The sequence below is a fragment of the Talpa europaea genome, assembly GCF_964194135.1.
Source record: "Talpa europaea genome assembly, chromosome: 9".
Classification (NCBI taxonomy): Eukaryota; Metazoa; Chordata; class Mammalia; order Eulipotyphla; family Talpidae; genus Talpa; species Talpa europaea.
Window position 1 is genome coordinate 11,290,423 of NC_140076.1, and position 14,168 is coordinate 11,304,590.

General features: G+C 36.0%; 1 protein-coding gene across 17 annotated transcripts in view; it reads right to left on the reverse strand.

The window, feature by feature from the left end:
• The window catches only part of EIF4G3 (eukaryotic translation initiation factor 4 gamma 3), a gene marked incomplete at both ends in the record, with an annotated part of 137,144 nt that overhangs the window by 82,466 nt on the left and 40,510 nt on the right, over positions 1–14,168 (reverse strand). For all 17 annotated transcript variants that reach the window (XM_084241969.1, XM_084241978.1, XM_084241976.1 and 14 more), the window contains one exon: positions 7,445–8,284. In XM_084241969.1, coding sequence (XP_084098095.1) covers positions 7,445–8,284 — 840 coding nt within the window. The remainder of the gene's footprint in view (positions 1–7,444; positions 8,285–14,168) is intronic.

Genomic DNA, 14,168 nt, shown 5'->3' on the forward strand with positions numbered 1-14,168 from the left:
GTGAGAAACCCACATGGCGAGGCAGATCTTTCCTGTCTCGCCACTGCTCCCCTCAAGAGTGTATTTCAGTCGGTCTGCCTGTTCTGTTCCCCACTCTGTCTCTGGTGAATCCTCTCATCCTCCACATCTCTGGTCTGTACCCCAGTTATTGTATGCATAAATAAATCTTTAAAAAAAATAAATCTGGGTGCCTCCCCTGGTGGCGTAGCAGTTGAGCACTGGGCTGAGAGGCTGCCCGCAGCCTCTGCAGCGCCAGTTCATTCCCCGGCCACCAGCAAGGGGCCCACCAATAAATAAATAAATAAGTAAACAAGTAAATAAACAAGTAAATAAATCTGTATTAACTTCAAAAGGAAATATGTATGACTAAATAAATATCCAATAAATGATATTTAGATGCATGATAATATAAAGAAAAGCAGCTACTATGCAAATAGTACGGAAGTGTACCCCATATGAAGAGGTTAGGAGGAACCCTGGAAGGTGCTTGCCATATGGTTGGGCCCCTGAGCTTGTTGGGCTCCACTTCCATGTGTCTGGGCTCATTCTACTGCATAAGGGCAGAATCTGACACTGTACCAGCATTTGCCAGGGAATGCTTAAGACCTCACTGTGGAAGGCAAGAAACAAGCAGAAATGACGTGGACTGAAACACTCTTTTCGGCAACTTTGTTGCAAATATTTTCTCAAGGTCAGAAAAAACAGTAATTTTAATTAACCTATCCCTAAGAATCACTCAGACTCAAGTATCTGAAATAGGAAGCTGAGTGTCTATTGGATTTGACAAATGACACTGAATTAGCAACATGTAAAAAATCTGTTTCCAAGATCTCAGAGTGTATTTCTCCATGGGAATGTAAGAAGTTAAAGTGTAAGAGTGCACATTAAGGAAGGGATTAGGTTTGTGGGACTCTCAAGTCACTGGAGACCTATTTTTAACCCCAGTAACAAAATCTTCCAGGGACATTTCAAATACATCAAAGAAGATGTAAGTGGAGCAAAGGAAAGAACAAATTTTAATTCACTATTTCTGTTGCTAACCTTCAGATAATGCTTTTTAAAATTAATCTGTTTCAGATTAGTCTACCAAAAATGACTTTGTTATTTCTCTGGTTTTCAATCTCAGAGTTTAGAATAAATCAAAGATATTACTAGTACATCTATTTCTGACTTAAGGTATGCTCCTTTTGATGCTAAAGTGAATTGAAAATAAAAGATAACAGCAATATGATTGGTTATATGGATCACATTTTATTAACAACTCCCAAAATATAAATCATATCTCCAATTGAGAAATAGCTCTCATCATGCATCCTATAGAATCTAGATCTCAAACTTGACTCAGGCGACAGGAATATTAGGGAAGCTTCCTGAATTCACAGAAACAACATTAGCTGCTACTAGTGCTATAGCCAACACACGACCGGGGATGTGTCAATCTCTATAATTGAGTTTACTTTCTAACACTTATGTAGGGAAAATAAGACATTTTGGATCCCTATAAAGTGAAGACATGGAACTAAAATTCTTACAAAAATCACTGAGACTCCAAAAAGAGTGACAGCTTCAGTGAAAAAGCAGATAAAACAATAGTATATAACCAAATCAGTTACTGTGTCAATAACATAAAAATATTTTAGCTGAACTGAAACAATCAGGTATGTTTTTGGCAGTTTTATAGTTTTTTTAAAAAAAAGATTTATTTATGCATACAAGAACTGGGGTACAGGCCAGAGGTGTAGGGGGTGAGAGGATTCACCAGAGAGAGAGTGGGGATCAGAACAGGCAGACTGACTAAAGTACACGGCTGAGGGGAGCAGCGGGTGAGTCAGGAGAGGTCTGCTGTGCCATGTGGGTAGCTCCCTGGCCAATAGGGGATGGAACTCATGCTTCAGTGGCTGCGAATAGCTTCATAGGTTGCGTCTTAAGCCCTTGTGCCACCAAGGAGGCCCTGTAGATCTTTGATATCAGTCCCTTGCCAGATAAATAGCATACAAATACTTTCTCCCATTCAGTAGTGCTTTTGAGCTTGATATAGTTAGTGTTTATAATCAATCTCTTTTGTTTTCCTTGGTGTTAGAAATAAACCTGCAAAGACATCACTGAACCTTACGTTGTAAAGTATTTTGCCTTTGTTTTCTTCTATTTTATGGCTTCAGGCCTTTCCCACGCCTTTTATCCATTTCAAGTTGATTTTTGTGTATGATGTGAGACAGTATGTGGCGGCTCCACTGCTGGGCTGGTCCGCGGCAACAGTAGTCTACTTTCATTCTCCTGCATGCAACTATCCATTTTCCCAATGCTATTTATTGAAGAGGAATTCCTGGTTCCAGTGTAGATTCATGGCTCCTTTATCTTAAATTAGGTGTGGGTTTATTTCTGGGTTCTCAATTCATTGCACTGGTCTGTGTTGTCCATTTCTGTTCTAATACAATGCTGTTTTAATTATTTTGGCTTTACAGTATTGTTTCAAGGCTGGATGTGAGATACTAACATTCTTCCTCCTGTCAGGATTGCTTTGCTATTTGGGGTCCATTTCTTTGAAGAATGCTACTGAAATTTTTATTGGGATTGCAGTGAATCTGTATACTGCTTTAGGTAGGATGGGCATTTAAACATTATTTGTTCTTCAACCCACAAGCAAGGAGTATCTTCCCAATTCCTTGCCTCTTCTATTGCTTTTAACAATATCTTATAGTTTTTGTTGTGTTAAGTCCTTAACTTCCTTTGTTAGGCTTACTTCTAGGTATTTAATTCTTTTTAATGTGACAGTCAATAGAAACATTTTCTTAATTTCTTGCTTTCTAACTCACTGTTTGAATACAGAAAAGCAAATGACTTTTGTGTACTAATTTTATAAGCTGCCACTTTGTTAAACTGGTTTATTGTTTCAATTGGTTTTTCAGTGGAATCTTTAGTGTTCTCTATGCATATTATCATGTCATCTGCAAACAAGTGATAGAATTACTTGTTCTTTCTGGGTTTGGATTCATTTTACATCTTTCTATTGCCTAATTACTTACTTAGGAATTCCAATACTATGTTAAATAGTAGTGGTGAAAAGAGACATCCTTGTCTTCTAGCAGATATAAATGGAAAAGTTTTCAGTGTGTCACCATTGAGAATGATGTTAGCTATGGGTTTGTCATATATGGCTTTTATTATGTTACAATATGTTCCATTTATCTCGTTTTTCAGGGGTTTTCATCATAAATGGATGTTGAATCTTACCAAGTACTTTCTCAGCATCTACTGATACAACCCTATCATTTTTACCTTTCTTTTTTGATGTGATTGATTTTCAGATGTTTTACCTGTGCCACTGGTATAAATTCCATTTGGTTGTGATATATAGTCCTTTTAATGCATTGTTGGATTCTGTATGCTAAGGTTTTATTGAGTTTTTGCAACTGTGTTCACTGGGGAAACTAGTTAATAATTTTTTTGTGTTGCCTTTGTCTGGTTTTGGTATTAGTGTAACGCAGGCCTCGTAATTTTGGAAGTATTCCCTCTGATTTTCTGGAAGAGTTTGAGTAGAACAGATATCAGTAAATCGCTGAAAGTTTGGTAGCAATCACTTGTGAAACCAACTGGCTCTGGTCCTTTTGTTTTTCTTGGGAGAGTTTTGATTATTGTTTCAATTTTCTTGTTTGTGATTGGTCTGAGATGATCGAGTAATTCTAGAAATTCGTCCACCTCTTCCAGGTTATTACACTTGTTAGCATATAAATGTTCACAGTAGATTTTTATTAACCTCTGAACTTCCGCAGTGTCTGCTGTAACTTTTGTACATTTTTTATCCTATTTACTTGTCTTTTCTCCGCTATACTTAGTGAGCCTAGCTAGAGGTTTGTCTATTTTGTTTATTTTTTCCAAGAATCAGCTTTTAGTTTCATTGATCTTTTGGATTGTCTTTCTAGTTTCTGGTTCACTTATTTTTATTTCTTTTCTTCTGTGGACTTTTGGTTTTATTTGTTCTTTTTCTAAATCCTTCAAATGAGGTATGAGGTTACTGACTTGAGCGCTTTCTTGTTTCCTGATATGGCCCTATACTGCTGTGTACTTCCCTCTAAGTAACGCTTTGCTGTACCCCATGAGTTCCGTGAGATTGTGTCCTCATTGTCATTATCTTGAGGTACTTCTTTCTTTTTTAATTTCCTAAATAACCCAGTAGTCTTTCAAGTAGTGTGTTGTTCAGTAGTCAAATATCAGAGGAGTTTCTTGTTTTGTTTTGTTTTGTTGCAGTTATTTCTAGTTTGATACCTTCATCGTCAGAGAAGATCCTTGGTGTGATTTCAGTCTTTATGAATTTGTTGATACTTGTGTCTTGTGACACAATATGTGGTCAATCCTGGAGAATGTCCCAGGTGCACTTGAGAAAAAAGTGTATTCTGCTTTTCTGGGGTGCAGTTCCTTAAAGATATCTACTAGATTGTTGGAAAAGTCATGATGTATTTTTTCTTTGAAAAACATAGAAAAAAATTCATCATGACTTTTCTGACAACACCATATTAGGCCCATGTGATCCAATTCTTTGTTTAAAGCTATTGTATCTCTATTTATTTTCTGTCTTGCCAATCTATAGTTGATCTGTCCATTGGTGAGAATGGTGTGTTTTAAGTTCCCTACCACAAATGTGTTTGTTCCAAATGTGTTTGTTTTCAGTTGACAGCAGTTGCCCAACATGTTTTGGTGCTTCTTTATTTGGTGAGTATTTGAGTATTATGTCTTTCTGATGTATTTTTCCCTTGATCATCACACAGTATCTATCTCAGAATCAGAGAACTCCAGCTCCCTTTATGGCAGCAGGCTCCCAACATTTAATTATCATTTTTAACTGGAAATCTGTTTTGTCTGTTTTAAGTATGATTGTCCCTGCCTTCCTTTGGGTCCCCTTTGCTTATAGGATTGTTTTCTAACCCTTTACTTTAAGATTATATCTTTGGAACTCAGGTGCATCTTCTGGAAACAGCAAAAAGATGTATTCTTTTTCCTAATCCAAACAGATATTCTGCATATTTTTAATTGGTGAGTTCAGTCCATTTACATTTATTTATTTTTAAAAGATTTATTTATGCATACAAGAGCTGGGGTGCAGGCCAGAGTTGTGGGAGTGGGGGGGGGGGCGGTGCGAGAGGCAGAGTGGGGAACAGAGCAGGCGGACTAACTGAAATACACTGCTGAGGGGAGCAGCGGGAAAGGCAGGAGAGGTCTGCCACACTATGTGGGTATCTCCCTGGCTGGCTGGAAATCGAACCCGCGCTGCAGAGGTGGCAGACAGCTCCACAGGGCTACACTCAACCCGCTGCACCAACGGGAGGACCTGCTGTGCTTTTCTATTGGCCCATTTTTTGCTTTCAGGGCTGTGCTGCTATGAGTGGAGCTTCTGCCAGGTGTGGTTTGCACCCCTGCACTGGGTCAGAGGTGTTCCGGGTGAGTCTGGGGGACACTGGTGCCAGGTGGGTCTTCCCTATGGCTCTGCGCCTTACTTTGGATTTTGAAGAGCATAAGATATAAAGGGAAATTAAAGAACTTCTAGTTTCTATAAAACACACTTGAAGATTTAAATGCCAAGATTCTTCACATCCTGACATCACCAACCTCTACCTCATCCCTACCCATGCAAAAAGACAGCTGTTTCTTTTCAAGGTATCCTCCGGTTCACTGCTAAAGAATTCACAGTTTTTATAAAGGTGCCCATGAAATACCATCATTATTGCAAGAATATCTGCATTTTAAAAAATGAACCATGGTATGAAGATTACTTAACCAAAAAATGTGTTTCTCCATTTATCTTTGGGCAATGTTTTGCAGTATCAGGAAACCAAGTGACAAACAGTTTAAAAGATGAATGAAAAAGAGTGGAAGTAAGATTTTGGTGCTGGGTCAGCTTTACACTTATTTCAGTTTTGAGATACAGTTTGTATCTTTAACCTGTATTCCCTATAATTGCTTTCTTTTCTGTTAGTTGTTTTGATGTTTTTTAAACATTGCCTTCAGTAACTTCTCTTATTTTTGGAACTACCACATCACTGGTTGAATAACAATTCTTTGGTGGGTAAATGAAACAATGAAGCATCAAACAAATTTTCTCAAGCAAGAAAGTACTCTTGGGGAAGGGGGTTGTTGTTTCACCTGTAGTCACACCAAAGCTAAGATTATTTTTTCCAAAGAGTGACTGACAAAAAAAAAGAAAAAAAAAAAAAAAAAAGCCAAGGTCACTGCCTTACCAAGGAAGATGTTTCCTATAATGGTGAGGGCACTATGAAAATTGAGGCAATGCAGATTGACCAATAGAGACCAGTTTCCTGTTGAGTAAACTGGTGAGTTACAAACATTCATGATAGATTTTTGCCTGTCCCAAATGTCTTCTTTCTCTTCTGGTTCACTATGTTAAACTAGATGTTCTACAATTCCAAGGAACCAGACACCTCAAACCTGCCTCAAGAACAGAGTTGGGTGGGAAAGACACATCGTAAAGGTAGGGTTAAGGCTTTTGATTTTTCAAGTTTACCTATCTATTGGACAGGTCAAAATAGATAAAAAGTACTGAGGATGCTGTTAACTATTAATACAAATTTCCTCAGTGCATATCTAGAGCAAAGGCTGGAGGGAACACTCATTTGACAAAGTATAAAACTTAACCTGGCAGGTTTTTAGAGGACAAATTAATTATAAAACACAAGGCAATGTTGCAGAAGGACTATGCTGATTTGTTAAAAGTCATAATCTTATGGGTTACTGACTTTAGAATAGTTGATTAGAAACAGATAACTCTTAAATAAAATTTTAAAACTCAATGGTTAGTTCCTATGATTCTAGGGAATGCAACATTAAAAAGAAATCATTTTGAACTGGGAAAAGTATATTGAAATTACGAATAGTAAAATGTTACAGGAAAAATGAATTTTTTAAATGAAAAAGTGGACAGCATTAGAAATATCTGCAAATCAGAGAAGGCACTTTCATTTCTCAAAACTAGTCACAGACCTTTGACATTGTGAGTGCTATTTTTCTAAATCAAGTATTAAAGAGGACTTGCATATGAGTATACTTTAAAATTCTGAGAAAACAGGATTAGGGATTATAAACCATGTTCCTAACCCCAAAGCAACACAATAAACCACTGAGGAACTGATTCATATGAAAAAGAGACCCTCCTCCCCGCAAAAAAGAAATTTAAGAAACCATGACATAAGGACATATACATTAGAGGCATTTTGTACATTTGAAAGTTTCATTTTTCCACTTTTAGACAATGGAGTAATACTTTTGCAGGCTGCCCTAAAACATAAACACACCAGTGAGGAAACCAGATTGGTAATTTCAGCATTCATTTGATGTTCCAGAAGCAAGGAAAGTGGCCAATTAAAAAATAACTCAAACACTGATTTTTTTTTTCATGTTCGGCAATGATATTATTATTAATGGCAGAGCAGCTTACCTGGGAGAGGACTTTTTCTTGAACTCAAGTTCTGAGAATCCACAATCTCTTCTGTTTGCCCATCTGCTTCTACCTCTGTTTTGCTTTGAATCTCTTTTGCATCTTCACTAAGGCAAGTTCTTATGCTCTCTTCCTCTTCTAAGACTCTCTGAACTGTGGTGTGAGCACCAGCAGAACTAACATTAGTGGCGGCAACAGGAACAGTAACTGGCGTGGAAGGAGGAGAAACTGGAGGAGGTGGAGAAGATGGAGAAAAGGAAGAAACTGTAGAAGGGGCTATGGGAGCTGAAATGCACTCCACTTTCATTTCTTCTGGGGGATTTTCTAGAATCTCCAATTCAAGAGTCAAAGGCAACACCTCCTGTTTTACTATTTCCACAATGCTCTCTGTGACAGGTAACTTTTCACTAACTCCATTCATTTCATTAATTAAGTTAGTACTAGAAATTAATGGAGTATCATTAGGTGCTACACTGCAAGGTGTCTTGCATATATCATCATCATTTTCATCTGTTGGTGAAGGATCCGATGTTTCTGTGCAGGATGTGGAACTGGGTGTAGGAACTGTGTCTTCTTTTGAGGAAGAAAGTTCACATCTGTCATCTAAAGGAGTGGTGAATATCGGATGGCTACTAAGAACAGCAGAGATGGGGGAAGCAATTGTATTTCGAGCAACTGGAGAAACAGTGGCAGGTGATGAAGGCAGAGGAAGCTCTGGTATAGATTCTACTGCAGCAGACTCAGAGGCCTGGCCTGCTTGTTCTTTCTTCTCTCCACTAAGGACTAGCCTAAGGACTGGGGAAGGAGATTTTAACACTGGATCTGGTTTTGGCTTCTCTTCTGTGGACAAAAAAATAAAAAAGAGTTTTAAGGATAATTCTTCCATTAGAGATCATATTGTATTATCCCGGGTGAATTCCTTTAATTTCTTACCCTAAATCATGGGCATCATGGGACCCATAATGTTAGACTCTTCTGCCATTCCAAAAACACTGTCCTATTTTATTTTTTAGGTGTAACAACTAATTTTGTCTCCAATATATATAAAGTATATTTTGGAGTAACATAAGGAATCAATTCATCAAATGATAACGTCAAAAATAGAACAAATTAGTTCATCAAAACTGAAGCCAAACCATTCTTGGGATAGGAGATGGGTTTTTCTTTGAGAGCCCTTTTTTACCATATCATATTCCCGTAAAAAAATTTTCTACCGGGCGGTCCCTGGTGGTGCAGCGGTTGAGCGCTGGGCTGCGAGGCTACCCGCAGCCTCTGCAGCGCCGGTTCATTCCCCGGCCGCCGGCGAGGATCCCACCAAAAAAAAAAAAAAAAAAAAAAAAAAAAAAAAAAAAAATTTCTACCAAGGATACACTACAGTGGTAGGACAGTTCAAGGGAAATAACGAAAATTTATGTTCTTACAGATGGTATTTCTTATTGTTTCTACATTTTGGAGAAGCTTTTTAAATAATATGTATTATTTGTATGAAAACTGCTTGTTAACAGAAACCATCATGATGTAATTTGGTATCAATGAAATTATCAGTGAAATCATGTTCCTAAACATAAAATCTACTTAGAAATTTAAATAAACTTTCATTTTTTCAAAAGAGGAATACAGCTACAAATAATGTTAAGGTATAAAAATAGAAATTTCTCTTCTACATTTCTAAAAATATTCTTGAAGGCAAAAAACCAAAGTATAATATTTAGATAATAACATTCAATAAAAAAGAACATTTAATATATATATGTCCAAAATTTCTATGTAGACAAAGAATGAGACTGAGACTGAAGAATAAATCAATAATCATAATAAAGGTGCCAGAAAAATGCAAGGAATTCTAATTCCTGAAAATTCTAATATCCTAAAAATTCCAGGCAAACGAACATGTATTTCATCCCTGAGATGATAAAATCAAAGGATATTTAGACTGGTATCTAGTCTTGTGCTTCTTTAGCATGGGAGCAACAGATATTTGTGATTATGTTTATCAAATGCAAACAAATATTTTTAAAAATACCGAGATAATCTAAATTAAAGGGACCTTACTTTCTCTGCCAGAAATCGTCACGTGTCACTGAAAAGAACTATTAAAAACAAACCACAGTTAAGTCTGCCAAAGAGACTATGTTCTGCTAACCAGAGAAACAAATGGTAAATGCCACAATTAAAATGTGAGAGGCTATTTCCATTTCATTCAATGTAAACTACTGGTCTTCAAATTCACTTTTATGGGCAACAGAGGTTAGTGCTTCTAAAACTGAACTGCCTACTACTGCAGTGATGAAATAGAAATGTATCAGAATAATACACTTTAGAACCACTGAGTGAAACCTAGATGAAGTTAATTAAACAACAGAAAACAATAATTTTCTAGCAATCTAGTAAGAGTACGTCTATTCAATTATTAATGTGGGAAAATAAATTTGCTGATATTAAGTAAATACGATATTGAGGGAAAAAAATGAAAGAAAGGCAGACCCTAAATATCCTAAATATCCTTTAATATCCTTCTATATACTTCTGAGGAAAAAAAAAAATCTAACATTGATGAAGAAAATAGAAACCAAAAAATGTTAATTATTTTGAGAAATCCTCTTTCTGAAGTAAATCCTTTAATTCATTCACTAGAGTTGTAATACAAGAACCTGAAATGTGGGCCTCCCTAGTAGCCTAGGGGTTAAGTCTCAGTACTACCACCATGCCCACAGCCCTGGCCTGAGTTAAAGCCCTGCCAGGGAGCTGACCTACATGGCATAGCAGACCTCTCCTGTTTTGCACGCTGCTCTCCTTAGCAGTGTATTTCAGTGGATCCGCCAGTTCTGCTCCCTATTCTGTCTCGGATGAATCTTTTCACCTCCCACCTCTGGCCTACACCCCAGTTCTTCTATGCAAAAAAATAAATAAAATCTTTAAAAAAAAAAAAAAGAAAAGAACCTGAAAAGTATAATAGATCTACTAAGGGGTAATAATACTATCTTTAAAAACTTTTACTACTAAGACTATGGTTTGTTATGAGTATGATAAACTATACCTTGATAGCTTAATACTAATATACTGCATGTAAAATGTTTATATTTTATTATTTGGCCATCCACAGGAATCTGTGGGAATTCCACCTTTAAGAATTTTTTTCTGAGGTAATAACCATGAGAAAATGCACAAAGATAGAGGACAGAAATATTTAAGGCAACACTATTGACAAAAACAAAACAAAACAAAAAATACTATAATAGCTCCCCCCGCCCCCGCCCAAAAAAAGGAGTGGGGAAGAATAGAGTAAATATCTAACAATGATGGATTTATTAAAGAAACGATGCCCTGGACATAATGACATATTACACAATCATTGAAAACAGGCTTTTAAGAATTGGGGTGCCCAGAGGCTACTGATGAGAGGTGGAAAGTAAAGTGGGGAGAAGAACCAACAGACTGCAGTAGAGGATTATGGGAACTTTGGTGGTGGGGATATAATATACATTTGAAGAGGTATGAACCTACAACCTTAAGTCATATACAGTGTTGTAAACCAATAGTACAATAAAAAAAATTCTAAAAGGCTTTCAAGTATTCAATAAGGAAAGTTGTTTATAATAAAAGTTTCTTGAAAAGCAGGGGACAAAACTATGTTAAACATAAATCTAATTTGGTAATAAAAATTGAAAACTAACATATATGCAGATCTGGAATTACATACAGCTTATGAACAACGGTTATGGTTAATAAATTAAGAGATATGTTTTCATTTTACTTATCTACAATATCTATAATGAATGTCGTATTTTTGAGAAAAATAAACCTGTTCCCTTTTATTCTCTTCTGGCAGTATAACCAACTACTGAGATAGGTGCCTTTTGGTTATCATGATCCTCACATGATTGCGAGGTAGCTAATGTCATTTCACTGGCAGAGACGAGAAATGCTATTGCCTTCTGATATCTGGGGGGTCAGTCTCACTTGACACAGAACAGTACGGTCCTAAATCACTGAAGCACCCTAACTGAGCTGCATTGCTATAACTGGTTGAATTACAACTGAATACCATTCACTGAATACCTAAGTCTATATTAAGTGATTTCAAAAGGCATTGAGACTGAGGCACAAATAACTTATTTTTATATTTAATATCCTAAACTGTATCTCCTCAAAACACTGAACTGAATGACTTTCCCCAACAACATTAATAATCATTCAAGCTGTCTACACAGCTTCAAAATTAACTGAAGATTTTAATGCAGCTAGCAGTTTTTCTCTCTACACACCAACTTGAGGTCTTCCTTTTGTCTTTATAAAGTAACAAACAAATGAGAAATGGCATATTTGCCTGGAAATCTGGTCTTCATGTAACCATTTCAGCTAGTCACATCAAAAACTGAGAAAATCAGAAGCTTAAGGCCGATAACTTTTATAAAGCATTTATTATATACCAGGAATTGTGTCAAATAACATATACATAGTCTCCCCTTTAATTCTTACAACTACCGCTGAGGTAGAAACTATTATGTTCCTCTTACATAGATGGGAAATGGAAGATTTCTGAGGTTGAGTCAGAGATCCAAGGTCATATAACTAGGAAGTGCTGGAAATGATTTCACACCCCACATTCTTCCAATTGAAAGAAAAATAAAACGTTCATGGAAACAGAAGTATGTAGGCGGCTCAAGCGGGTGGAGATTCTGGGGTTAAACTGAGATTCTGATACCCATGCAAACCCTCAGTAATAACATTCCCATTAAGAGAGAAAAAAACAATCTGAATGTAGAAACCAGTGTTGTTTCTAGGGATACTATAGAACTTTCTGAAAACAGAGCATTTGCATCCTACTTTAATTTCAAAAGGAATCTATAGTTAAGAAACATTTCAAAATTGTAAACTATAAAAAAATTCTCTAAAAATGGTGAACCCATACTAATTTGAATTACATACATTTAGTTAAAAAAAAAGACACCTACTTTGAAAACTACTCTATAAATTGGGAAGCTACAGGTAGAATCAGAAAATAGTCACTGGAGGAAAAAAAATGTTACTAAGAGGAAGATAGTATAAAATATACTTAAAATACAAGTTTTTCATCAAGTTAACCTAAAATATTTTCCAATCCATCCATTTATCTTTATCATACATCAATCTGAACTGCTGTGCTCACTATTCAAATTTTCACATCATAAAAAACTTAGAGGGAATCTAGAATTCAGCATTCTCCTTCTGTAAATGAAGACGTAAATATGACAAAATGTCTAAAATGTTAATGTCTAAAAATCCTAACAGGTTAGTACTACTATCATCAAAACATTATGCATTCTCTGTATCATGCCTCACTCACACAGAGGATATATTTTAAGGTCTCTTTGCATGGTTAAGTACCCAATATGCTTAGTAGCATTCTAAATAACAAAAGGATTACCCCTGTGCAAAAGTAATTCAAGTTTTGAAAGGAATACCCCCAAAATTATTCTCCCCTCAGATTAAAAACATTCTGAATTTTGACTCAAAACTTCTTTATCACTGAGGGTAGAAATGATCTGCCACATTACCAATGAACTAACTGTACTCTTGCAAGGTGAATGGCGTTAATATTAAAAAATTCAGCATAAGGCGTGCATGATTCCACTATCTCTGAACACCGCTGAAAGAAGTATTTGACAGTGCAACTTCTGAAACCTACTTTTTTTGGTTTTAGAAGGTTTGTTACCTACTTTTTTTTGTTTTAAAACTATCTTATATAAAACAAATATAGAACTTGTCTCAGGTTCAAGTGTACTAGACACCTCAACACTCAAGAAATAAATTATCCTTGTATGTTGTAAAAACCAGTGAAATCATATATTAAACATTTCTCTGTGTGATGAACTGACAGTTGAGTAGAAACCCGCTGGATTGTGTGCATGTTCCCAAATGCTTCTTAAAGAATAATTTTTAGAAAGTATGTTTCCTAACAGCCAGCTATAGTAAGATTAAGGGGGTTGGAGGAATGAATAATTCAAGAAAATAGGAAACAATATGATTTCCACTCATTCTTAAAGTGAGGTCAGAAAACAAAAGCAAGCTCAAAATCACTTGGTTCTCCCTATTATGTAGTGAGAATTATCTCCCAATCTTAGCCAAGCTCAATCTAAATCCAATTAGGCAGTAAAGAGAGACTATGACATTACACTTTCTAGAAGGCGATTCCCCTAAATGTTTTCATATTTATAATCCAAGAGTCAATGTGTATGCTAATTTCAACAAATATTTGGCACTTCTTGTTCAAGGCAAATAGGAGTAGAGACCTCAGTGTGATTCCTTCTTCAAATTACCAAGCACTGTTTATATACCAGACACATCCCACAACAACCTTGTGAGGTAGATCTTCTTTATCCCAGTCTGTAAATGAAGAAAATGAGATACACAACGTATGACTCACTCAAGCTGGTACATGATGGAGCCAGGATTTAAACTCTATACTATCTCCAACTGAGGCTACAAAACACAAACTTATAAGAAGAAATGTTATGTTTTTAAAAATAGCACGATACATAGGGACATGTTGAAAATATAAATAAAACTGCATTGCTCTTGTAAAGCAATATATATTCCAATTTATTCGCTCCCAAAAAATAGTTTAAGACAGCTAAGCTTTTATCTATAAATATATAGACTGTGAGACATTAATAAGATACAGAAACATGATTTTTCCATCTCAAAGCTTTGTTTTAAAGAATATCTAAATAATCCTCAAATG